This window comes from Carcharodon carcharias, chromosome 11 (assembly GCF_017639515.1).
Source record: "Carcharodon carcharias isolate sCarCar2 chromosome 11, sCarCar2.pri, whole genome shotgun sequence".
Classification (NCBI taxonomy): domain Eukaryota; kingdom Metazoa; phylum Chordata; class Chondrichthyes; order Lamniformes; family Lamnidae; genus Carcharodon; species Carcharodon carcharias.
In genome coordinates, this window is record NC_054477.1 from 163,904,631 (window position 1) to 163,928,910 (window position 24,280).

Below are 24,280 nucleotides of genomic sequence, written 5' to 3' on the forward strand. Positions count from 1 at the left end.
TCCGGAGACTTGAGTGCAAAATTCAGTCTGACAGTCCCAGTACAATACTGAGGGAGAGCTGCACTGTCAGAGGGTCAGTACTGAGGGAGTGCTGCACTGTCAGGGGGTCAGTACTGAGGGAGTGCTGCACTGTCAGAGGGTCAGTACTGAGGGAGTGCTGCACTGTCAGGGGGTCAGTACTGAGGGAATGCTGCACTGTCAGAGGGTCAGTACTGAGGGAGAGCCGCACTGTCAGAGAGTCAGTACTGAGGGAGTGCTGCACTGTCAGAGGGTCAGTACGGAGGGAGTGCTGTACTGTCAAAGGGTCAGTACTGAGGGAGTGCTGCACTGTCAGAGGGTCAGTATTGAGGGAATGCTGCACTGTCAGAGGGTCAGTACTGAGGGAGCGCCGCATTGTCAGAAGGTCAGTACTGAGGGAGTGCTGCACTGTCAGAGGGTCAGTACGGAGGTAGTACAGCACTGTCAGAGGTTCAGTACTGAGGGAGTTATGCGCTGTTGGATGGTCAGTACTGAGGGAGTGCTGCACTGTCGGAGTGTCAGTACTGAGGGAGTGCTGCACTGTCAGAGGGTCAGTATTGAGGGAATGCTGCACTGTCAGAGGGTCAGTACTGAGGGAGTGCTGCACTGTCAGAGGGTCAGTACTGAGGGAGTGCTGCACTGTCAGAGGGTCAGTACTGAGGGAGTGCTGCACTGTCAGAGGGTCAGTACTGAGGGAGTGCCGCACTGTTGGAGGGTCAGTACTGAGGGAGTGCCGCACTGTTGGAGGGTCAGTACTGAGGGAGTGCTGCACTGTCAGAGGGTCAGTACTGAGGGAGTGCTGCACTGTCGGACGGTCAGTACTGAGGGAGTGCTGCACTGTCAGAGGGTCAGTACTGAGGGAGTGCTGCACTGTCGGAGGGTCTGTACTGAGGGAGTGCTGCACTGTCAGAGGGTCAGTACTGAGGGAGTGCTGCACTGTCAGAGGGTCAGTACTGAGGGTGCGCTGCACTGTCAGAGGGTCAGTACTGAGGGAGTGCCGCATTGTCGGAGGGTCAGTACTGAGGGTGTGCTGCACTGTTGGAGGGTCAGTACTGAGGGAGCGCCGCACTGTCAGAGGGTCAGTACTGAGGGAGTGCTGCACTGTCAGAGGGTCAGTACTGAGGGAGTGCCGCATTGTCGGAGGGTCAGTACTGAGGGTGTGCTGCACTGTTGGAGGGTCAGTACTGAGGGAGTGCCGCACTGTCGGAGGGTCAGTACTGAGGGAGTGATGCACTGCCCGAGGGTCAGTACTGAGGGAATGTTGTACTGTCAGAGGGTCAGTACTGAGGGAGTGCCGCACTGTCAGAGGGTCAGTACTGAGGGAGTGCCGCATTGTCAGAAGGTCAGTACTGAGGGAGTGCCGCATTGTCGGAGGGTCAGTACTGAGAGAGTGCTGCACTGTCAGAGGGTCAGTACTGAGGGAGTGATGCACTGCCCGAGGGTCAGTACTGAGGGAGTGCTGCACTGTCAGAGGGTCAGTACTGAGGGAGTGCCGCATTGTCGGATGGTCAGTACTGAGGGTGTGCTGCACTGTTGGAGGGTCAGTACTGAGGGAATGCTGCATTGTCAAATGTGTTGTCTTTCAGATGAGACATTAAAGTGCAGCCTTGTCTGGTCAATGTTAAAGGTGCACGAGCATTATGCTAAAGTAGGGCAGGGGAGTTCACCAGAGCAGTTTATTTGTTCATGCTGGGGTCTTGCTGCGTGTAAATTGGCTGCCCTGTTTCCTACATTACAACGGTGACTACATTTCAAAATCACTTCATTGTATGAGGCACTTTGAGATGGCCAGAGTTTGCATTCACATAGTGGGAGTCTTTGCTTTTACCTTCTATCCTGGTCCTGCACTTTTAGGGATGTTAGGATTGTTGATCAGGTTGTCAGACTGAAGGGAGTTTCTGTTGTTGAAGCATCCAGCAATCGGCTGCACTTTGAGACAGTGAACATCAGGCCTGTTGGAGCTTGGCATTCACCAGCCCGCCCCACATCTGTCACCTCTCTGGAGTCAAACTCCGAGATCTTTACAAACAGACCGAAAACACAGCTGGAACAATCTGCTGATGATTCATTGCCCCCAATTCCAACCAACGCCCCCCCCCACCAAGCCCACCATGACTGACATTACAGCATGCTGGTGTTCCCCTGCTTTCCTTCAGTCACTCACAGGATGTGGGCATCACTGGCTAGGGCTGCATTTATTGCCCATCCCCAATTGCCCTTGAGGAGGTGCTGGTGAAGGGCATTGGTGAAGCAGATTTGTTTTGACAATCCGGTCATTTCATGCTGACCATGACTGATTGTATTTTCTCATTTGTTTAATGAACTGAATTAAAATTCTCCAGCTATTGTGTTGGGGTTTGAACTCATTCTCTCCAGATCATTAATCCAAGCTTCTAGATTATTAGTACCATAAAATAAGCATTATGTTGTGGGAATTGAGTTATTTTGAAGTGTCAGACTGCAGGTAGATGATGCCAATGAGAAGGGGAAGAATGATTCTGAAGGTCAGCCGCCCTCTTCATTGTCCATTGGCCTGAGTCCCTCAAGCAACATTCCAGAGGCCCAACTGCCTAATCGTAGAAGTGTTAACAATGCACTGGGCAGGTCCAACTCCTCCTCATCATCCACTATCTCCATCTTTTCTCCCTCCTCATCTTCACCCACCTCCTCTCTTCTCCCTCCTCCACTCCTTTTCCTCTCCTTCCTCTCTCCCACTCCCTCCTACTCTCCTGTCCTTCCTAACTCCCCTCTCCCTCCTGTATGTTCTCTTCCTCCCCTCTCCCTCTCCCTGCTCCTGCCCTTTCCCTCATCGTCCCTTCCCCCTCCTCCCTTCTCCCTCCCTCTCTCTCCCTCCTCCTCTCGCTCCTCTCACTGATGATGGTTTGTTTGGTTTCAGGTTCTCTTGGTTTTAAGGGGGATCGGGGAGACCAAGGATCCCCAGGCCCGGCTGGAATGAAAGGTTTGCCAGGGTTTCCTGGTATCCAGGGTTGGTACGGGGATCCAGGATTCCCTGGATCTCCTGGTACTTTTGGACTGGATGGGTTGCCAGGCCTTGATGGACTGAAAGGTAAGATGATGGTGAGGAGAGGCTGAAGCAAGTTTGAATGACTTCATTCAGATATCACCATTCTTATAAAACACAATTCCCTACATTGAAGAGTGTAAATCCCAGACTTATTGTAAGTTATTGAGAGATTTAAATTCAAACTCTATAAGTCATCACTCACTTAATATTAACTTGTCCTTTAGAGACATTTCACTGTACAAGCGTAGGTTTGCACAACCCTGCCAGAAGTGGAATTTTTCACATGTCAAGTAAAGGTTCAACGACAGATATAGGGGCAGTTATGGGATGATAGCATCTTACAGTGATTACAATTAACGGAATATGATATTAGGCTGATTAATTAATATGCTTCCATTATTTGATCATCATACATAATTAAACTGAAAACTAATTATTAAATATGAACGTTCCCAAGTTATCCCTCGTGTGATGGAGCGTGTGCCGGATCAGAGTGTAAATGACGAATTAACTGTTTCTAATATAGACCATCTATTGATACCCCACCCAGATGGGGATTGGGCTGTAACACTACAGGGTCATTTTGTGACACACACTGGGGTATAACACTATCCCCCCCATTCAATGACAGAAGCTGGGGTATAACACTATCCCCCCCATTCTGTGACAGAAGCTGGGGTATAACACTATCCCCCCCATTCTGTGACAGAAGCTGGGGTATAACACTATCCCCCCCATTCTGTGACAGAAGCTGGGGTATAACACTATATCCCCCATTCTGTGATACTCTCTGGGGTGTAACACTATCCCCCCCATTCTGTGACAGAAGCTGGGGTATAACACTATCCCCCCCATTCTGTGACAGAAGCTGGGGTACAACACTATCCCCCCCATTCTGTGACAGAAGCTGGGGTATAACACTATCCCCCCCATTCTGTGACACACTCTGGGGTATAACACTATATCCCCCATTCTGTGATACTCTCTGGGGTGTAACACTATCCCCCCCATTCAGTAACACACACTGGGGTATAAACACTATCCCCCCCATTCTGTGACACACACTGGGGTATAAACACTATCCCCCCATTCTGTGACACACACTGGGGTATAAACACTGTACCCCCATTCTGTGACACACACTGGGGTATAAACACTATCCCCCCCATTCTGTGACACACACTGGGGTATAACACTATCCCCCCCATTCTGTGACACACACTGGGGTATAAACACTGTACCCCCATTCTGTGACACACACTGGGGTATAAACACTATCCCCCCCATTCTGTGACACACACTGGGGTATAACACTATCCCCCCATTCTGTGATACACACTGGGGTATAACACTATCCCCCCATTCTGTGATACACACTGGGTAATAACACTATACCCCCATTCTGTGATACACACTGGGGTATAACACTATCCCCCCATTCTGTGATACACACTGGGGTATAACTCTATCCCCCCCATTCTGTGACAGAAGCTGGGGTATAACACTATCCCCCCATTCTGTGACAGAAGCTGGGGTATAACACTATATCCCCCATTCTGTGATACTCTCTGGGGTGTAACACTATCCCCCCCATTCAGTAACACACACTGGGGTATAAACACTATCCCCCCCATTCAGTGACACACACTGGGGTATAAACACTATCCCCCCCATTCAGTGACACACACTGGGGTATAAACACTATCCCCCCCATTCAGTGACACACACTGGGGTATAAACACTATCCCCCCCATTCTGTGACACACACTGGGGTATAAACACTATCCCCCCCATTCTGTGACACACACTGGGGTATAACACTATCCCCCCATTCTGTGATAGACACTGGGTAATAACACTGTACCCCCCATTCTGTAACACACACTGGGGTATAACACTATCCCCCCCATTCTGTAACACACACTGGGGTATAAACACTATCCCCCCATTCTGTGATACACACTGGGGTATAACTCTATCCCCCCCATTCTGTGACAGAAGCTGGGGTATAACACTATATCCCCCATTCTGTGACACACACTGGGTATAACACTATCCCCCCCATTCTGTGATACACACTGGGATATAACACTATCCCCCCCATTCTGTGATAGACACTGGGTAATAACACTATACCCCCATTCTGTAACACACACTGGGGTATAACACTATCCCCCCCATTCTGTGATACACACTGGGTAATAACACTATCCCCCCATTCTGTGACACACACTGGGATATAACACTACAGGGCCGAATCCTCAATCTGCATTATAGTTTAGCTCTATGTCTGTCTTTTATTAATAACATGCTTGCAGTGTGGATGAAGCTGGTTTGGTGTCATCTAGTTTTAGTTCTGATTTCTTTAACTGATGTGAGCGCTTGGATCTACTCCTTTAGGTTTGAAAGGGTCACCAGGAATGGCAGGATTTCCCGGTGCCAAGGGGCTTAAAGGTCGACTTGGTATCACAGGCGAGAAGGGCGAGTCGGGAATTCCAGGAATTACCGGGGTCAGGGGTTACTATGGCGCCAAAGGTACCAAAGGTAAGTGTTGATCTATAGCAGTATGTTTACTCCAAGTTTGTGCCTATGAGATGTCTGGGTAACTTTATGTCAAGTGAATAATTTCACCCCAATTAAAACCCATTAAAGAAACTGAACCCTGATTTTACCTTGTCTATTATATGTAGTAGCAGTGAATGTAGATTGGTGTCTCGTGCTGGGAGTGCTGCACTGTCAGAGGTGCCATTATTCAGCTAAGATTTTAAACTGACAAGAATTCTGCTTCAAAACACAATGTTGCAAAGTCCTGTATTGAAAACTATTGTTTAGCTTCTGTGTAATTAAATTTCTTGGGTTCTTGAGTCTTTTTTGTTTGAGACTCACTGACATAATTCATGTTCAGCCATCCTGTGTAGGACTCTCTCAGACTCTGGAACTCTAACAGATTCCTGCCACTTCCCGTTTTCCATTCATTGGATGTCCAGGTCTCTGACCCTCCCTCCTAGACTCTCGAGTCTCCACTCCGGGAGTGCAGCCACTGAATATTCACCTCATTGTCCATGTGCAAAGGGAAGAGGCAGGTGTACAACTCACAACATCGATGCCAAACTGATCTCCTCAATCATTCCCCATGACTAAATCAAAACGAGTTGTGTTCTTTAGGCCAGGCATGGATCGAGGGCAGAGGGAGCACTGGATTTGGAAGAAGGGCCAAAGGGTTTGGGGGGGGGAGGAGGTGGAGAGGGGTTACAGAGATTTGGATTTGGAATATGTTATACATGGGTGTAATTGGTCATGTAGTTGGCATCTGCCTGTCTCGAGACGATGGACTGTGCTCAAGGTGTATGCCACTTCTGTATTGAACATTGTCTGTTGTGGGTTGAGAGGCTGGTGTGGGAGCAGCAACCCCTTCCACAGCTGGCACAGATGAATAGCATTGGTGCGAGTCACATCATGTCATACACTAAAGAAACAAAATTGGCCCAATCTTCTGCTCTGTACAGTAGACACATGCAAAGCATTGACATTCCTCACCCGAGCCGATGACAGATTGCTGCAGAGTGACTATGTTTTATTGATAACCACAGGTGACCGTGGAGAGACCGGACCTCCAGGACCAGCACCGCCAATTGAACCCAGCATGATGGTGAGAGTGAAGGGGGATAAGGGAGACGATGGTAACCATGGGGAACCTGGTTTTGTCGGCCCGAGAGGTACAGTATGATTGGAATATGAAAACTGGAAAAAATTGAACCAAAAATTGATTCAGTGGTTTTATGTGCAGGGGTTATTGCTTCTGACATTTGGGATAATCCTAGATGTTCCCCACATTGTTCAGAACACTTCAACCGACCTGCATTGTTGTTTAACTGAAACCCCTCCAGCTTCTCGAGTGGAAATGGGAATTTTTTTTTAGATAGTGAGTTGTGATCTGGAAGGTGCTGCCTGAAAGGGCAGTGGAAGCAGATTCAATAGCAACTCTCAAAAGGAATTTGGATAAATATTCGAAAAGGAGAAAATTTGCAGGGCTACAGGCTAAGAGCAGGGGGAGTGGGACTAATTGGTTGGTTTTTCAAAGAGTCGGCTAAAGCAGGATGGGCCGAATGGCCTGTATCAGTCTTTGATGTGGACCTGTTTTTTTGACTGCTTATACACTCAGAGTCACAGTGCTACTTGTATCTGAATTGGCCGGTGTTGCAAATACAAGGACCGGGATTTGAAATCTCCATTTACATTGGCAGGACTGGAAGATCCCGCAGGTGTTAGGGGCTGGAAAACGCCAAGAATGTTTTGCATGATCATTGTGCCTTGGGACTGTCTTTAATTTAGAATCAGGTGATGGGGGTCATATGATCTGTTCTGAAGTCTGCCTGACAACAGTCACATCAGCCAGGCCTGTGAAAGACTAAAGGGTGGTCCGGGCTGTTTGCCAGAAAGAAGATATAAGGTGTTCGCACTTGGAGACAATTGTGTTTACAGCGGTTAGACTGTAAGTCCCAGAAAGGTGTTGGGAATGTCAGGCTGTCTGTCCATTTACTTCTAAGAGAAAAGAGAGTTGGCGCCTAAAGAGTGATTACTAGCATTTTTACCTAGACACCAGGCCTGAGAGGAGAAGGGTTTCTAAGGTATCAATGAAAACTCAGAGACAAGTTAGTCTGCCAGGATCCGGGAGAAAGTGAGCACCCAGGGGCTGAAAGACTTTGTGGTTCACACTGCAGGAATGCAAGTGGGTGGTGCTTGGATTGAATAGACCAAATCTGGGAGAATTTGAAATAAGGCTGGAAGATTCGACTAGCTTAATTGTGAGCGAGAGATAACCTCCAGGGAAAATCCCTCACCATGTAAGACAGTTTGGGGGTTAAAAGTAACCAAGCTGGGAAAGGAAAGGATTGGGAGTAAACCCTCAGGAGCTAAGAATCATGTTGGCCTGGGTCTAGGAAAATCAAATGAATAATTAAGGGATGGTGTAAAGTATATCTGTGAAGTAGGTTTGTCATTTGTGTTAAAAGTAAAAGGGGAAAGTTCTGTTTAAAGTATAAGTTGCCTACAAAGGTTGCATACTGTTTAGTCAAGGTGCTTTTTGTCTGTTTGTTACAGTAAAAATCTTAAAATGTGAAATCTTGTTATGTCATTCTTTTAGCTATCAACTGGAAGTTTGATTTTTTTTAAAGTTATCGGTCTCTATGGAGATTGTAACACTGGGATTCTCATTCTTTCAAAATCTCACCTCACATTTCTCTGGGTCAAACTTAACCTGACATCAATCTACCCAATCCGCTTACTCTCCTTTACATGGTTAATCACACATCCTATTTCTGCTTTGCCTGTAAGTTTAGGTATAGTGCCCAGGATACTTAATTCCCTTTCCACATAGATTGGAAAAATGATCATTAACACCGGCCTCTGGGGAACTATCCACTGTATTCAATCTGAGCAATACTGGAGCTGTCATCACAGGAACATTTGCCTCCAACCACCCAGCTTCACACTCTCCTGCTATTGGTCAATCGACATGTCCATCCTCACAATGCTGCCAATTAAGAAACAAACTCCTTGTTCAGGGTTTTACCGACTGTGGGCCTGATGTCTCCTGAATTCCCCCCTCTCCCAGTACCCCCTCTCCAGTGCCCTCCTTCTCCCTTTTCCCCCTCTCCAGCTGCCCCTCCCACTCTCCTAGTGCCACCCTTCTCCCTGAGCCCCTCTCCCTGTGCCCTCCTCTCCGGATGCCCCCCCCTCCCTGCCCCCCTATCTCTCCGGATGCCCCCCCTCCCTGCCCCCCCATCTCTCCGGATGCCCCCCCTCCCTGCCCCCTCTCTCCGGATGCCCCCCCCCCCCCGCCCCCTCGTGTTGGTGCTGCTGCAGCTTCAGAGTCTCGAGCTCTATGATCGGGCCGATAGCACAGAGCGCTCGGTCAGTGTCCTTAACTGTTCGGCTGCCTCACAGGCAGATAATCAGGAGACTGCCTGTGGGACAATTGCCAAGTAGGTTCCCAGTGCCGGGAATTGTGAGCCCGGGACCACTTTTTACCCCAACATCAGGGTCCTGAGGTCCCTTGTAAAACTCAGCCCCTCGTTACTGATTGAAGGGTTCAGTCCGGCTGCCCCATCTCCAGGAATCTCTTTCCAATTAGAGAAACGTTTAACTCCAAACGAACAGGGCACATTGCAGGATGGGCCTCGGACACACATGTCACCTCGCAATGAAACAATGAGAAATCTCTCCTGACCAACCTCCCACCTGCAACCCATTAAAACGTGACCCTTTTAACGACGGGCCTGTTCACTTAGATCGGCTTCCCGAACAGGAGCACCTCAAGTTTAAAATTCTCATCCTCGTTTTCGAATCCCCCCCCACCCCCCACATCCTCGCCCCCTCCCTATCTCTGTTTCTACTTCAGTTGTGTCGGCCTTTTGGGCCAATATCCATATTCCAGCAACATTTATACGGGTGGCGCTAACTAAACCAGGCATGACCCGCTGAACTGGTAGTCCCACCACCCTCTGAGATATCCGTGATGCTCTGGGTCTGCTATCTTGTGCATCCCCATTATAATTAGTCTTTAGCCTCCTAGGTCCTAAACTCTGCAATTTGCTCCCAGCTCTCTCTCCTTTTTAAGGTACTCCTTGAAACTTAGCTCTTTGGCCAGGCTATTGGTCACATTCCCCTGGAATTTGCCCTTTTGCAACTGGATGTCAAATTCTGTATAATTTACGCTCTCATGAAGCACATTGGAATGTTCCACTAGTTCAAGGTGCTGGAGGAACGCAGGTTGTTGTTGTTGTTCTCTGTGAGGTAAAGAATTCGACTGGCTGAGTGGATAACTCTGTTTGCTTCTTCAGGGACAAAGGGAATGCCAGGATACCCAGGAGATGGTGGACGGCCTGGTTTTCCCGGAATTCCAGGGCAACAGAAAGGCATTCCAGGATTCCCAGGAGTGCCTGGTGAATCCGGAAGCAAAGGAATGCCAGGATACCCCGGACCTCCGGGTATTAGTGGGTTCCCTGGGATGCCTGGTGAGAAGGTAGGTTTGAAGGAAATTGTTTGTCTCTCGTCGGGACCGATTCACGTTCCCCAATATCAAGCTGAATTTACCCAGGGTGCCAACATCGACTGAGAGGGTCACATTCTCCCTACTAACTCCCAAGGCCATAATCCAGGCCGACACTCCCAGTGCCGTATTGAGGGAGTGCTGCACTGTCAGAGGGTCAGTACTGAGGGAATGCTGCACTGTCAGAGGGTCAGTACTGAGGGAGTGCTGCACTGTCAGAGGGTCAGTACTGAGGGAGTGCTGCACTGTCAGAGGGTCAGTACTGAGGGAGTGCTGCACTGTCAGAGGGTCAGTACTGAGGGAGTGCTGCACTATTGGAGGGTCAGTACTGAGAGAGTGCTGCACTGTCAGAGGGTCAGTACTGAAGGGGTGCTGCACTATCGGAGGGTCAGTACTGAGGGGTGGCGCATTGTCAGAGGGTCAGTACTGAGGGAGTGCTGCACTATCGGAGTGTCAGTACTGAGGGAGTGCCACACTGTCAGAGGGTCAGTACTAAGGGAGTGCTGCACTATCGGAGGGTCAGTACTGAGGGAGTGCTGCACTGTCAGAGGGTCAGTACTGAGGGAGTGCCGCAGTCAGAGGGTCAGTACTGAGGGAATGCTGCACTATCGGAGGGTCAGTACTGAGGGACTGCTGCACTGTCAGAGGGTCAGTACTAAGGGAGTGCTGCACTGTTGGAGGATCAGTAATGAGGGAGTGCTGCACTGTCAGAGGGTCAGTACTGAGGGAGTGCTGCACTGTCAGAGGGTCAGTACTGAGGGAGTGCTGCACTGTCAGAGGGTCAGTACTGAGGGAGTGCTGCACTGTCAGAGGGTCAGTAATGAGGGAGTGCTGCACTGTCAGAGGGTCAGTACTGAGGGAGTGCTGCACTGTCAGAGGGTCAGTACTAAGGGAGTGCTGCACTGTCAGAAATACTGTCACTTGGATGAAATGTTAAATGAGGCCCTGTCAGGTGAATCGGCATGAACAGGCCGCTCAACAAAAATGAATGCGAGGTTACACTGCTTCATGCAAAGAAGAGCAGGAGTGGTCTTCCCATATCTCAGGTCAATATTTATTCCTCGACCAACGGCGCTCAAAAACAGATTAGCTGCTCATTTTCACATCGCTGTTTATGGGAGCTTGCAGCGCGCAGATTGGCTTGCTGCTTTCCCTCTCCAGGTGGCCCAGTTTCTAAAAGTAATTCATTGACTGTGGAATGTGTTGACACACCTTAATGTTGTGAATGGCGCTATAGAAATGCAGGTCTGTCTTTTTAAAGTGTGGCTGTTTTATTACAGGGCTTCTTGGGTAATCGGGGCCTTCCTGGAGGTCTGGGACTGCCAGGCTTGCCTGGGCCAAAAGGTGAGTGAAAGCAAACAACGTGGACAGGTTTAGAAGCAGGTTGTCCCTGAGCAAAGCGGGCAACATTCTTGAGTCAGTGTTGGGTTTTCGGTTGGGTTACGAGTGTTGAAAGAGATATTAATGGGTGATCTAACTGAGGTGTTTAAGGTGATTAAAGGATTTGATAGGGTCGATGGAGAGAAACTATTTCCTCTGGAGTGGGGTGGGGGGGCGTGGAATCCAGAACAAGGGGGCAGAACCTTAAAAGTTGGAGCCAGGTCATTCAGGGGTGATGTCAGGAAGCACTTCCTCACACAAAGGGGAGCGGAAACCTGAGATCTGTGTGGAAACACAGAAATTGTTGGAAATCCTCAACAGGTCTGGCAGCATCTGTTGAGAAAGTGAATTACCATCTCGGGTCAATGAGCTGTCATCAGGTATCTCTCTGCCAAACAACTGTTAAGGCCAGAGGTCAGTTAAAAATTTCATAACTGATGTTGATGGATTTCTTTGTTGAGTAAAGGTAGTGACAGGTTACAGAGCTAAGGAGATTAGCTGGAGTTAAGATACAGATTGTCCATGATTGCGTTTTGGATGTTAAAACAGACTCGAAGGGCTGAGTGGCCTTCTCCTGTTCCTCTGTTTCTGGAACAAATAAAAAAGTGGATTGTTCACTCAGGGGCAGATTGAAAGTGAGTCACATGCTAACAACAAGATTGTGTTGTTGACCTCTGTTCTGTGATGTGTATTGAGTGTTTGGCTCTTTAATAACTGCATGTTATTATTGCACCCACCCCCCCAAACAAGGTGAGCCAGGGGAAACGATAAACATTCCAGGACGTCCGGGTCAAAAGGGCGAAATTGGTCAACAGGGGTTCAAAGGTCAGTGATCTGTCACTGTTGAATTTGAAATAAGCAGTGTCTGTGTTTAGTCAAGGTCCTATATTAACCCTTTGTGTTCCATTTCAGGAGCACCAGGCCTTCCTGGGCTACCTGGTAGACGTGGACAACCAGGAGAATTAGGTATTGCGGGGATGAAAGGAATTCCAGGTGATCTGGGGCTCCCAGGTAAACAGGGTAAGTATCCCATTGTGTATCTCAATGTGTTGATCTTTTAGTTCCCATGTGGCCCAGAGACTATATCATTCCACTGACTCACACTAGTGTTAGTTATTCCTTCTTGACTATGTGTATAAACACACAGTCAGCTCTGCTCACAAGAACATAAGATACTTGGGTTGAGAAAGGCCATTCAGTTCATTTTAATTCATCCATCCATCCAGAACAATCCTCCACCTGGTCTCCCATGATGGCTCCAGGTTTGCATCTCCATTCAGCCCAAGTGTTTATCATTCCTGGGTGAAGTCAGTCCTCCCAATGTCATTCAGCATTGGCAGTGTGATGGTGCAAGCTATTAATGGAGATGGGATCAGAGGGATTTCTCTCTGCTATTTAATATTCTGTCCCATATGAGATTGTTGCTGGTTTCCTCTCTGTCACATTTCCACACTCACCAACTCTCAGCTGCAACCTTGCCTGACATTGATTTATGTTGGGGCCACTGTTTCTGCACTCCGTTAGTGTTTCTGTCAAAGACAGGTGAGGTCCCAGAGGGCTGGAGAATGGCCAATGTTGTTCCATTGTTTCAGAAGGGTAGCAGGGATAATCCAGGGAATTACAGGCCGGTAAGCCTTACGTCAGTAGTAGGGAAATTATTGGAGAAGATTCTTCGTGACAGGATTTACTACCATTTGGAAGCAAATGGGCGTATTAGTGAGAGGCAGCATGGTTTTGTGAAGGGGAGGTCGTGTCTCACTAGCTTGATCGAGTTTTTCGAGGAAGTGACAAAGATGATCGACAATGGAAGGGCAGTGGGTGTTATCTACATGGATTTCAGTAAGGCCTTTGACAAGGTCCCTCATGGCAGACTGGTACAGAAGGTAAAGTCGCACGGGATCAGAGGTGAGCTGGCAGGCTGGATACAGAATTGGTTTGGTCATAGAAGACAGAGGGTAGCAGTAGAAAGGTGCTTTTCTGAATGGAGAGCTGTGACTAGTGGAGTTCCGCAGGGATCAGTGCTGGGACCTTTGCTGTTTGTAGTATACATAAATAATTTGAAGGAAAATGTAACTGGGCTAATTAGTAAGTTTGCAGATGACACTAAGGTTGGAGGAGTTGCAGATAGTGAAAAGGATTGTCAAAGGATACAATGGGATATAGATCGGTTGGAGACTTGGGCGGAGAAATGGCAGATCGAGTTTAATCCGGACAAATGTGAGGTAATGCATTTTGGAAGGTCTAATACAGGTAGGAATTATACAGTAAATGGCAGAACCCTTAAGTGCATTGACGGGCAGAGGGATCTGGGTGTACAGGTCCATAGGTCACTGAAAGTGGCAACGCAGGTGGATAAGGTAGTCAGGAAGACATATGGCTTGCTTGCCTTCATCGGCAGGGGTATTGAGTATAAAAGCTGGGAAGTCATGCTGCAGCTGTACAGAACCTTAGGCCACACTTGGAATATTGCGTGCAATTCTGATCGGCACATTACCAAAAGGATATGGAGGTGTTAGAGAGGGTGCAGAGGAGGTTTACCAGGATGCTGCCTGGTCTGGAGGTTATTAGCTATGAGGAGAGGTTGGAGAAATTCGGATTGTTCTCACTAGAGCGACGGAGATTGAGGGGCGACTTGATAGAAGTTTACAAAATTATGAGTGGCATGGACAGAGTAGATAGTCAGAAGCTTTTTCCCAGGGTAGAAGAGTCAATTACTAGGGGACATAGATTTAAGGTAAGAGGAGAAAACTTTAGAGGAGATGTGCAGGGCAAGTTTTTTGCGTAGAGGGTAGTGAGTGTTTGGAATTCGCTGCCAGAGGAGGTGGTGGAAGCAGGTACGATAGTGGTGTTTAAGACGCAGCTTGACAAATACATGAATAGGATGGGAATAAAGGGATACGGACCCCGGAAGTGCAAAATGTTTTAGTTGACGGGCAATATGATCGGCACAGGTTTGGAGGGCCAAAGGGCCTGTTCCTGTGCTGTACTTTTCTTTGTTCTTTGTTCTCCCCTCCTGCACCATTGGCTCTGAATACATTGCGTTGAAGGGACTGATTTTTAATTTCTCGGCACTACAGGCTCCACCGGATATCCCGGAATTCTAGGAGATCGAGGATCACGAGGTCCTGATGGTTACTCTGGTCCGAAGGGATACATGGGATTTCCAGGCTATCAAGGGATTAAAGGTAAAGGGGATACAGCAAGGCATGTCTGCAACCACAGGCAGCTGATATAGAGCATGCAGAAGATTCTAGAGAAATGTGGGGTGGTGTCCAGATTTAATGATTTGTTTGGTGAATTAAAGGGAACAGCACAGTTAGGATTCTTGTTCAGAACTCCTATCAGACGGAGCTTCACAACAGGACAGCCCTGTCTGAAAATTTACCCTAATAATTGTCCGAATCGCTGGTGAAGAGTAACTTGATGTGGAGACTGGCTCCGCAGGAGAGGTGATCGGAGACTCAGCGCAGGCACAGCACTGTAGCGGTGTCTGTTACTGGACTAGTAACCCAGAGAATGTGTGTTCAAAGCCCACTAGGACGGCTTTAGAATTTGAATTCAGTTTAAAAATCTGGAAATATAAATCTAGTCTCAGACGCAGTCACCGTGAAACTGTCAAATTGTCACAAGAGCCCATTCTGGTTTGCTAATGTCCTTCAGGGAAGGAAACCTGCCCCCTTACCTGGTCTGGTCTACATGTGACTCCAGACCCACAGCAATGTGGTTGACTCTTAAACACCCTCTGAAATGGCCGAGCAAGAGCAGGACACGGTGGGTGTACCTGCACCAGGCGGACTGCAGCCGTTCAAGAAGGTGACCCCCATTGCCACCTGTGTTATGGCATTAGGGAGGGGCAATAAACGCCGCTCCTGCCAGTGACACCCACATCCTGTGAATGAGTTTAAAAAAAAAGTTTTCCATGTCCCAGAAATGAATAAAACAAAACCCTTGATCTTCTCCTGAGTCTGAAGGCTGGAGAAGCAGCACAAATGAATTGTGCAGCCAGCCCCTCACTCCTGTCTAACATGGCTCCACACAGGGAAGAGTTTCACAGCAGTATTCACCATTAACTCACAAGGTCACTGATGTTAAATTCAAAGCTGGGTTTCACTTCCTTTAAAGAGCAGCCCCCCCCCCACCTTTCCAAAGACACCTAGAGCTAGTCATCCCAGGGGTGAGATCACGCAGGGTTTTCCAGAGCTGCCTGGCGATGATTCCATAGACAGCCAACCAGACAGACGAGAAGGGACAGCGATGACCATGTTTATCTTTGCACCCTGGCCAAGACATTGGCTCCTGGGTAGACCTGAGACACATTCCCAGCACACAGCTTGAAGCAACAGGGATTATCGGGTACAAATCTTGGCAAACTTGATTCACGGCTCCTCCAATTATAATCAAAGAATCAGACAGCACAGAATGAGGCCATTCAGCCCATCGTGTCTGTGCCAGTATTTTGAAAGAGCTAAACAATCAGTCTCACTCCCCCTGCCCTTTCCCCACTGCCCTGCAGATTTCTCCTTTTCCAGTATTTATCCGATTTCCTTTTGAAGGTTATTATTGAATCTGCTTCCACTGTCCTGTCACGCAGCACATTCCAGATCACAACAACTCACTGTGTGAAAAAAAAATTCCTCATCTTCCTCTCTGGCCTTTTTGCCAATTTTCTTAAACCTGTGCCCTCTGGTTACTGACCCTCCTGCCAGGGGGAGCAGCTTCTCTTTTTCCACTCAATGGCTCTACAGGATTCCTGTACAGGGGCTGTCTCTCTAAAGCTTCTTGCCAGATTGGCAGATTAAGAAGGTACTGTTTGGACCTGGTGAAACAGTTATACTTTAACATGTATGATTGGTTAATGTTTAATCAGATTACCAAGTGTCACCGGGTTTGCCATGGCTGTAATGCAGTAACATCAACATCGAGTCCAGAACTGCTGACCTCTCCTCTGTTCTAATGCCACAGGTTACAGCAGGAGGCCATTCAGCCCCTTGAGTCTGTTCTGTCATCATTAGATCATGGCCGATCTGTAACTTAGCTCCATCTACTCACTTTGGTTCTGTAACCCTTAATCCCCTTGTAGTGGTGTGTTATACTTCATCAGGGAGCTCGTGTTGCCGTGGCAACACCTGCTTTCACATGCATGTTGTAGTGTGGAGCTATGGACAGTGATGGTAGAGTCTCCAGCGTTCTTGCCACCCTGGGGGAGGTGATGGCGCTGTGGTATTGTCACTGGACTGGTAATCTGTAAAACCCAGGGTAATGCACCAGCAGATGGTGGAATCTGAATTCAATAAAAAATCTAGAACTCAAAGTCTAATGATGACATTGCCATAAAAACCCATCTGGTTCACTAATGTCCCTGCTGGCCTTACTCAGTGACTCCAGATCCTGGTTGACTCTTATATGCCCTCTGAATGAGGCTAATTAATGCTAACCTAACTAGTGACGCCCACATCCCATGTACTCTTACCACCTGCCATTGGTGAGTGTTGAAAGGATTTGCTGATACTCAGCCTGTTTAGCTGTGTTATGAATGCAACTTCCTGGGGTGGGATATGAACCTGGAGTTTCTGTCTCAGAGACAGGAGCACCACACAACCTCCGTTAATGCATTTACCCAGCAGAAATCTATCAATCTCAGTTTTGACATTTTCAATTGACCTCCAGCCTCAACAGTTATTTTTGGGGGGGGGAGAGAGTCCCAGATTCCACCCCCCCCCCCAACCAGAGGTAATGGTTTCTCTCTATCACCCCAATCAAATTATTTAATAATCTTAAACACCTCAATTAGATCACCCCTTAATCTCCAATACTCAAGGGAGTACAAGCCTAGTCTGTGCACTCAGTCCTCATTAATTAACCCTTTTAGCCCAGATATCAATCGGGTGAATTGTACCCATCAGGCAGATTGTTTTTGTGAAGTTCGAACACTAATCCCACTCCCCTTGGCCCCAGAAAGATCATTTTAACATTTCCCTTTTTAATACTTTGGACCGGGTGACGAGCATGGCTCACGCTCCACTCGTTTATCCTTCAGAATTGTGATCGGGATCCTGGGAACACCACAGGCTCCGGATCTGTAAACTCAAAGAGCTGGTGGCCAATTCAGCTGCCCCGCAGCAGGTTCCTTTAAGGATGACAGTGGCCAGAGTTCCCCTTGTCAGTGGATCCATTTTCAGACCAGTATCGGCCTGTTTAGGTTAGTCAGGCCCAGTTAAAATCAAACCCAATCAATCCGCAACTCACCTGCAATGACTTGGGCCAATAGAGTTTGCCGGAATGTTCCCTGTAGGCATTCGCCACGTTGACCGTTCACTCAGTGTGCCGCTGTCCACTTTAATGTCTGGTCTCTCACACTAGACAGTGCGCTGATTCTCACCGGCTTCTCAAGGTCACAGAATCACCATTGTGGCTTTCCAAAACTTTTCCTCTGATCAGTGTTCCACTCGAACACTGAGAATCCCAAATTGGTGAATTTACCCTCAAAGCTTTGGCACGTGGGCAGCCCCTGTACCCAGTTTGAAGTTGCTGCAATTCAGGAATTCACTGTAGCTCAGTGACACCAGACCAGCCCAATGAGGCCCTGTATCATTGCAAGTGTAAAGATCCAATTGCTCCATGGCCTCATCCATCCCTATCTCTGTAACTTCCACCAGTTGGATATCTGAGCTCCTCTAATCCGAGCCTCTTCAACATCCTTGACCTTAATCTCTCCACTGCTGGTGGCCGTACTTTCAGCTGCCCAGGCCCTAAGCTCTGGAATTCCCTCCATCTCTCTACCTCAATTTCAGACGCCCCTTAAAACCTACCTCTTTGACCAACTTATTGCTCACCTATCCCTATACCTCCTCATGTGGGCTCAGTGTCATATTTTATTTGATAATCACTGCTGTGAAGCACCTAGGGATGTTTTATTATGTTAAAGGTGCTATACAAATGCAAGTTGTTGTTGCAGCACACACTGGGCACTTGAGGATGACCTGGACCCCTTGGATCGGGTCAACGGGGGATAAACCCCCAGAGCTTCCTGTAACTCCTGCAGGCCAGGCCGAACTGGGCCAGCTCCTTTACACCTGCTGCACACCCCCTCATACACTTACACACCTGTTCACATAGTCACCAGCAACCGATCCCGTCTCTCAAACCATTGCTGCCTTTTTATTAACTTCTCAGATCTGGAGGATGGGCAGTGTCTGCTCTCTGATTGGTGGATATAACAGCAATTCTTATAGCCAATGGTGAATCACTGTCTCATAGTTGTCCCAGCCACAAAGGTTACAAGAGAGGAAGCTGAAGTCTCTACCTGTTCCTGTATCGGGGAGAGGCCTGGTTTATTAATGCACAGACACCCTGTATTTTGTGGACAGTGCTCCCCAGGGCTTTGTGTTTGGGATGTATCATTGTCTGTGCTTGGGGAGTATTGAAATGGCTGGGCCAGACCAGACTAGACCAGACCGGGGCCCATCGATTTGACCTCCCATCATCCTGGCCATCCCATGATACGCCGATTATGGAGCTATTGACCAATCACAGTTTCTGTCAATGAATCAACAACAGAGGCAGACATGAGGTGAGGAAAACCCCCAGTGGGGGAGATCTTTGGGAACCAGAAATCTAAAGTTTCTCCTAAACATGAGACGTGATGACTTCCTGATTTGTGCTGAGTGATTTGGAGTTTTCATTTTGGGAGGTATCTATGTAGTTTGCTCCAGCTGTTGGCTGTGACACTGGGAGCCGCCCTCTGTGTCGTTGTTCTCCCTGGAGGACTTTTTGGATCTGGGGATAGGTTTTTGATCAGATTGTCACTCAGGGGAAAACATTTCCTTGATCAGTGCACTGATTTACCCCAGTGAGGGGCTTCTTAAAGCACAGGGAATTTTCAGTGTAAATCAGTGAAACTTTCAGGTTCTGTATTTTCACGTTGATCATTTTGAATTCTGCTGCAGGTCTGCGAGGTCCGGATGGTCTTCCTGGTTTAGACGGGTTAAAAGGAAATAAAGGTTTCCCAGGAGCCCCAGGTACAATCTGGATTTTTCTCTACTTCCTCCACGGGTATAGCCAATGGGAGTGTGTTTGTAAAATCTAACTACATAAATAATTTGTGTATCATCCATGCCCTTGTTACTTCCAGACTTGACAATTCCAACAGGTCTCATCTGAAACTCTGCTGACTGTGTCTAGACTCACACAAAGTCCCATTCACACTGTGCTCGCTGACACACCAGCTCCTGGTTAAACAACGCCTCAATCTGAAAATTCTCAATCTTGTTTTCAGATCGCTCCGTGGCCTCCTCCCTCCCTATCTCTGTAATCTCCTCCGGTCCCCACACCTCTCCGCATTCCTCTAATTCTGGCCTCTTTACATCCCTGATTTTAATCACCCCACCATCTGAGGCCCTGCCTTCAGCCTCCTGCGCCTTCAGCTCTGGAATTCCCTCCCTAAACCTCTCCAACTTGCTTTCCTCCTTTAAGATGCTGCTTAAAACCTACCTCGGGGACCAAGATTCTGATGCCAGCACTGCAAACACTGGCTGCAAAATCTGACTCCAAAATACCGGCATCAGTGAAGCCCAAAACTTCAAACATGTGGTTGGGAATGGCTGCCTGTCACTTCCAGCAAGGGGATGAGGTCATGGTCACTTGGAAGTGGTTGGTGGGAGGGGAATGGGGGCTGGAATCAGCTGTTGGTGGTTATCCACAGGATGAAATGGTCCGTGAGTTACACTGTAATAAGCTGATGGCTTGACCTCAGGGTCGAGCTATGTAGAATGCTAGGCACTGCAACGAAACATCAGGCTGGATAAGCAAAGTACGTGTTTTGGAACATTGTTTGTGCTAACCTTCAGGTCATTCCGTGTTTATGTCGTAAACTCATTTGTAATTAAGGGTGTAACGATTGGACACACAAGATAAGAACACTGTGAGTTAATGATGAGTTACCCAAAAGATGGTATATATATAAAACCAACAGAAACTGTGTAACTTCGAACTGCCTTTTAGAGCATTCGGAAAGAGCATTTCCCTTGTACACACACTTGTACTGAATAAAGAACTACTGCTGAATCTACCTAAGGTCAACTCTGTGTCAACTGTCTTTTAGATACTCCACAACAGCCAACACAGATTTGTTAAAGGCAAATTGTGTTTAACTAACCAGCTTGAGTTTTTTGATGAGGTATCAGAGAGGGTTGATGAGGGTAATGCTGTCGATGTGGTGTACATGGATTTCTATGATTCAATGATTGTTTTGTGCCATGGGATTATTTTTGTTCAGTTAAACGGGTAAACAAGGACTTGGTTTAGCAGTACCTGCAACAATGCTGTACTCCCTTGATACAGTACTGAATTGTTAACCCGAGTTTATGAGCTGAAGTCATTCCCCTCTAGATGGAGAGTTGCTGCTGAAGCAAGTTGACAATTAGCATTAAGCAATGATTGCAATGTTCAATGTTGTTATTTTATGGACAGGTCTAAGTGGGGGAGGAGCTCAAGGTCTACCTGGTAACCCGGGTGAGAAAGGGGAGAGAGGAATACCCAGCACGAGATCCGGGGAGCCAGGGCTGCTGGGAGAAGCTGGTCCCAGGGGCGAGATAGGTGAGTGTTGGTTAAAACTGCATGCTTGCTCCACTATGTGTTCCACTGCTGAGTGATCCAGTAACTCTCCCCTCCCATCACCGGTCTTCAATGCTGTGTAAAACCAGTGTTTGTTTGATGCATTCAGATACTAACACTGACTGAAACCTCTGCAAACATTCACTATTGGTTTATGATTGGCTTCAGGTGAACCAGGTCCCATTGGCGCAGTTGGATTTCCGGGTGAGCCAGGTCCTCTGATCCCATCAAACAAACCAGGAAAAGTGGGTGATCCAGGACCGAGAGGACATGATGGCCCTCTAGGTAAGTTATACTTCAGATGATGACAATTGGTCAGGACTCTCTCTGAGTGACCACAATTGGTCAGTACCCTCTCTGAGTGGCCATGATTGGTCAGGATTCTCTCTGGCTACTATTGGTCAGGACTCTCTCTGAGTGACCATGATTGGTCAGCACCCTCTCTGAGTGACCATGATTGGCCAGGATTCTCTCTGAGTGACCACAATTGATTAGTACCCTCTCTGAGTGACCATGATTGGTCAGAACTCTCTCTGAGTGACAATTGGTCAGGACTCTCTCTGAGTGACCACAATTGGTTAGTACCCTCTCTGAGTGACCATGATTGGTAAGGATTCTCTCTAAGTGACCATGATTGGTAAGGATTCTCTCTAAGTGACTGCTATTGGTCAGGACTCTCTCTGAGTGACCACAATCGGTCAGCACCCTCTCTGAGTGACCACGATTGGTCAGGACTCTCTCTGAGTGACCACAATTGGTTAGTACCCTCTCTGAGTGACCATGATTGGTAAGGATTCTCTCTAAGTGACTGCTATTGGTCAGGACTCTCTCTGAGTGACCACAATCGGTCAGCACCATCTCTGAGTGACCACGATTGGTCAGGATTCTCCCTGAGTGACCACAATTGGTCAGGGAGCCTTGTCGTCATGAAGACTGACCATGGATTGTGATGCATAGTCAGTTGAGTTTACTGACCGCACTATGACTGCTGTATGTTTCTGCTCAAGACTCTAACACAGGAGCTGCTGGCTCAGAGACAAGTTTGTGGTGTGAATGATGGGCGCACGATTGAGGCACTGAAGATGCTTAATATTATCCTGGACTGTCTTTCAGGTTACCCAGGCCAACCAGGTCCACCTGGCAGGTGGGGACAAGCCGGAAGTAAGGGTGAGGCAGGAGCTGCCGGTGCAGCCGGTTTCTCAGGATCACCGGGAATTCCAGGTGATAAGGGAGCTCCAGGTCTTTCAGGAATCAGTGGCATTCCTGGAAATAAAGGCAAGTCTTTATTTTTTATTCATTCATGGGACGGTTTATTTTATTCAGTCAACCACATTGCTGTGGGTCTGGAGTCACATGTAACCCAGAGCAGGTAAGGAGGGCAGATTTCCTTCCCTAAAGGGCATAAGTGAACCCGATGGGTTTTTACAACAATTGACAATGGTTTCATGAGACTTTTAATTCCAGATTTTTATTGAATTCAAATTCCACCATCTGCCGTGGTGGGATTTGAACCCAGATCCCCAGAGCATTACCCTGGGTCTCTGGATCACTGATCCAGCAAAAGCACCTCTACACCATCACCTCCCCAGGTCTGAAATCACTCAGAAATCTTAACAAGTTTCAAAGGCAATTGATGCTGTTTTGTGGGGAAATTATACAGAACTAGTTGTTAAATAAAGTCTTTATTAAAACACAGGGAAATGAAATGTTTGTGAGTCTCTCTGGATTGGGCAGGTCATATCCCATCGGGCACCTGTTAATGCCCCAGCCATATTCAATAAACCTGGATATCATGAGTGGAAAATACAATTATCCTTGTCCCACCCAAACCCTATTTCATCCCCTTAGTCTTCCAGAAAAGGAACCAGGTTTGAGGGGAACATTGGGTCAGAGATAAGGATGTCCATTGCTGATTCTCCATCTCAGGTAGGGTGCAGTGTTCCTCAATGGGAGTCTCGGATTCATCAGTTCACCCTCTGGCTTTTTTGATAAGTTTGATGTTGTGATACCTTGAACGGAATTTTTCATGCCCCCTCCAGGGGGTTTGCAGTTGGCTCAGAGCTGTAAGGTTCCCCCCAGTGGCCCTCCTGCTGCCTACCCACCCACCCCCTGCCTGCCTGCAATTTTACTTGGAATGAGTGAGGATTAGGGTGTCCTGCCCCAACTCCTCGCCCCGGATCTGACCCCATTGGCAATTAAGGGCCACTTCCCTTCCGGCCACGATTTTGAGGTCAGTGGCATGACGGGGCTGGGGTGGGTGGGGGTCACTCTGCTTGGGCCACGGTTCAGAGAGGTGAGACTGAGCACCTCCATCACGGGCCCCCTTTTCAGATTTGTTCCCCCCCCCCACCTCTCCAGCCCCACCCGCTGGGTGCTTCCTTCCCATCAGACCTTTCCATCATGACCATCTCTCCCCCTCCATGGATGGGCGCAGTCCTGCAGGCTCCGGCACTCCGATTGGTGGGATTGCTTGTAGTCCCAGTGGGCCGGCACTCCAACTACAGAGCTGCCAACTAATTGATGCTGCTCCCAGTGTTTGAATGGCTGCCAGGATGCCATCATCAATGGGGATGCGTTCCCCACTGACTTTGGCCCATATTTTGGTTCTATATTATTCTCAAAGTAATCTTAACTGATGATGTTTTATATATTTATATGTTGGAAGGTCAAAGAGGTGAACAGGGTATGATGGGTTACCCTGGGAGAAAGGGATCACCCGGAGACCAGGGTATTCCTGGAACGAAAGGTTCAGTGGGTCCAGCTGGTAAGTGAAGCATGTTCTCTCTCTGATCTACACTGGGTAACTTCCTCACTCACACTCCTCTGTACAGCTGGTACTGAGATTCCGCTAATACTTTGGATTTATGTTTACATCAAATCAGTCGTATCCAGGGAGAGAGGGAGGGAGGGAGGGAGATGCCCAATCCTGGGGTAACTTTGTAGGACTGTCTAAGCTGTGACAGAATTTTCAATTCTCATTCCATTACCCAACCCAGGATGCATTTTCACCCAATCATAACAGGTCCTATTTCCTTTAACTTGCACCAATAGCCATAGGGGAGACAGAAAGATTCAGGGTTTCACTGATTAATGCTCCCTCCCTTGTCAGGAGTGTGGGGCCAGTCAATCATCTGTTACTGCTCTCAGTCCACACTTTTGGGGCAATGTTTCTCCGAAACAGAATCAAGCGGGTA

General features: G+C 48.0%; 1 protein-coding gene across 1 annotated transcript in view; it reads left to right on the top strand.

Annotated features, from left to right (window-relative positions):
- Positions 1 to 24,280, top strand: part of LOC121283943 (collagen alpha-6(IV) chain-like) — a 254,424-nt gene that overhangs the window by 218,680 nt on the left and 11,464 nt on the right. The window contains exons 30-42 of the mRNA XM_041198738.1: positions 2,915 to 3,085; positions 5,444 to 5,587; positions 6,634 to 6,759; positions 9,886 to 10,067; positions 11,375 to 11,438; positions 12,225 to 12,299; positions 12,387 to 12,494; positions 14,552 to 14,659; positions 19,421 to 19,492; positions 20,943 to 21,068; positions 21,255 to 21,371; positions 22,200 to 22,361; positions 23,752 to 23,850. Coding sequence (XP_041054672.1) covers positions 2,915 to 3,085; positions 5,444 to 5,587; positions 6,634 to 6,759; positions 9,886 to 10,067; positions 11,375 to 11,438; positions 12,225 to 12,299; positions 12,387 to 12,494; positions 14,552 to 14,659; positions 19,421 to 19,492; positions 20,943 to 21,068; positions 21,255 to 21,371; positions 22,200 to 22,361; positions 23,752 to 23,850 — 1,554 coding nt within the window. The remainder of the gene's footprint in view (positions 1 to 2,914; positions 3,086 to 5,443; positions 5,588 to 6,633; positions 6,760 to 9,885; positions 10,068 to 11,374; positions 11,439 to 12,224; positions 12,300 to 12,386; positions 12,495 to 14,551; positions 14,660 to 19,420; positions 19,493 to 20,942; positions 21,069 to 21,254; positions 21,372 to 22,199; positions 22,362 to 23,751; positions 23,851 to 24,280) is intronic.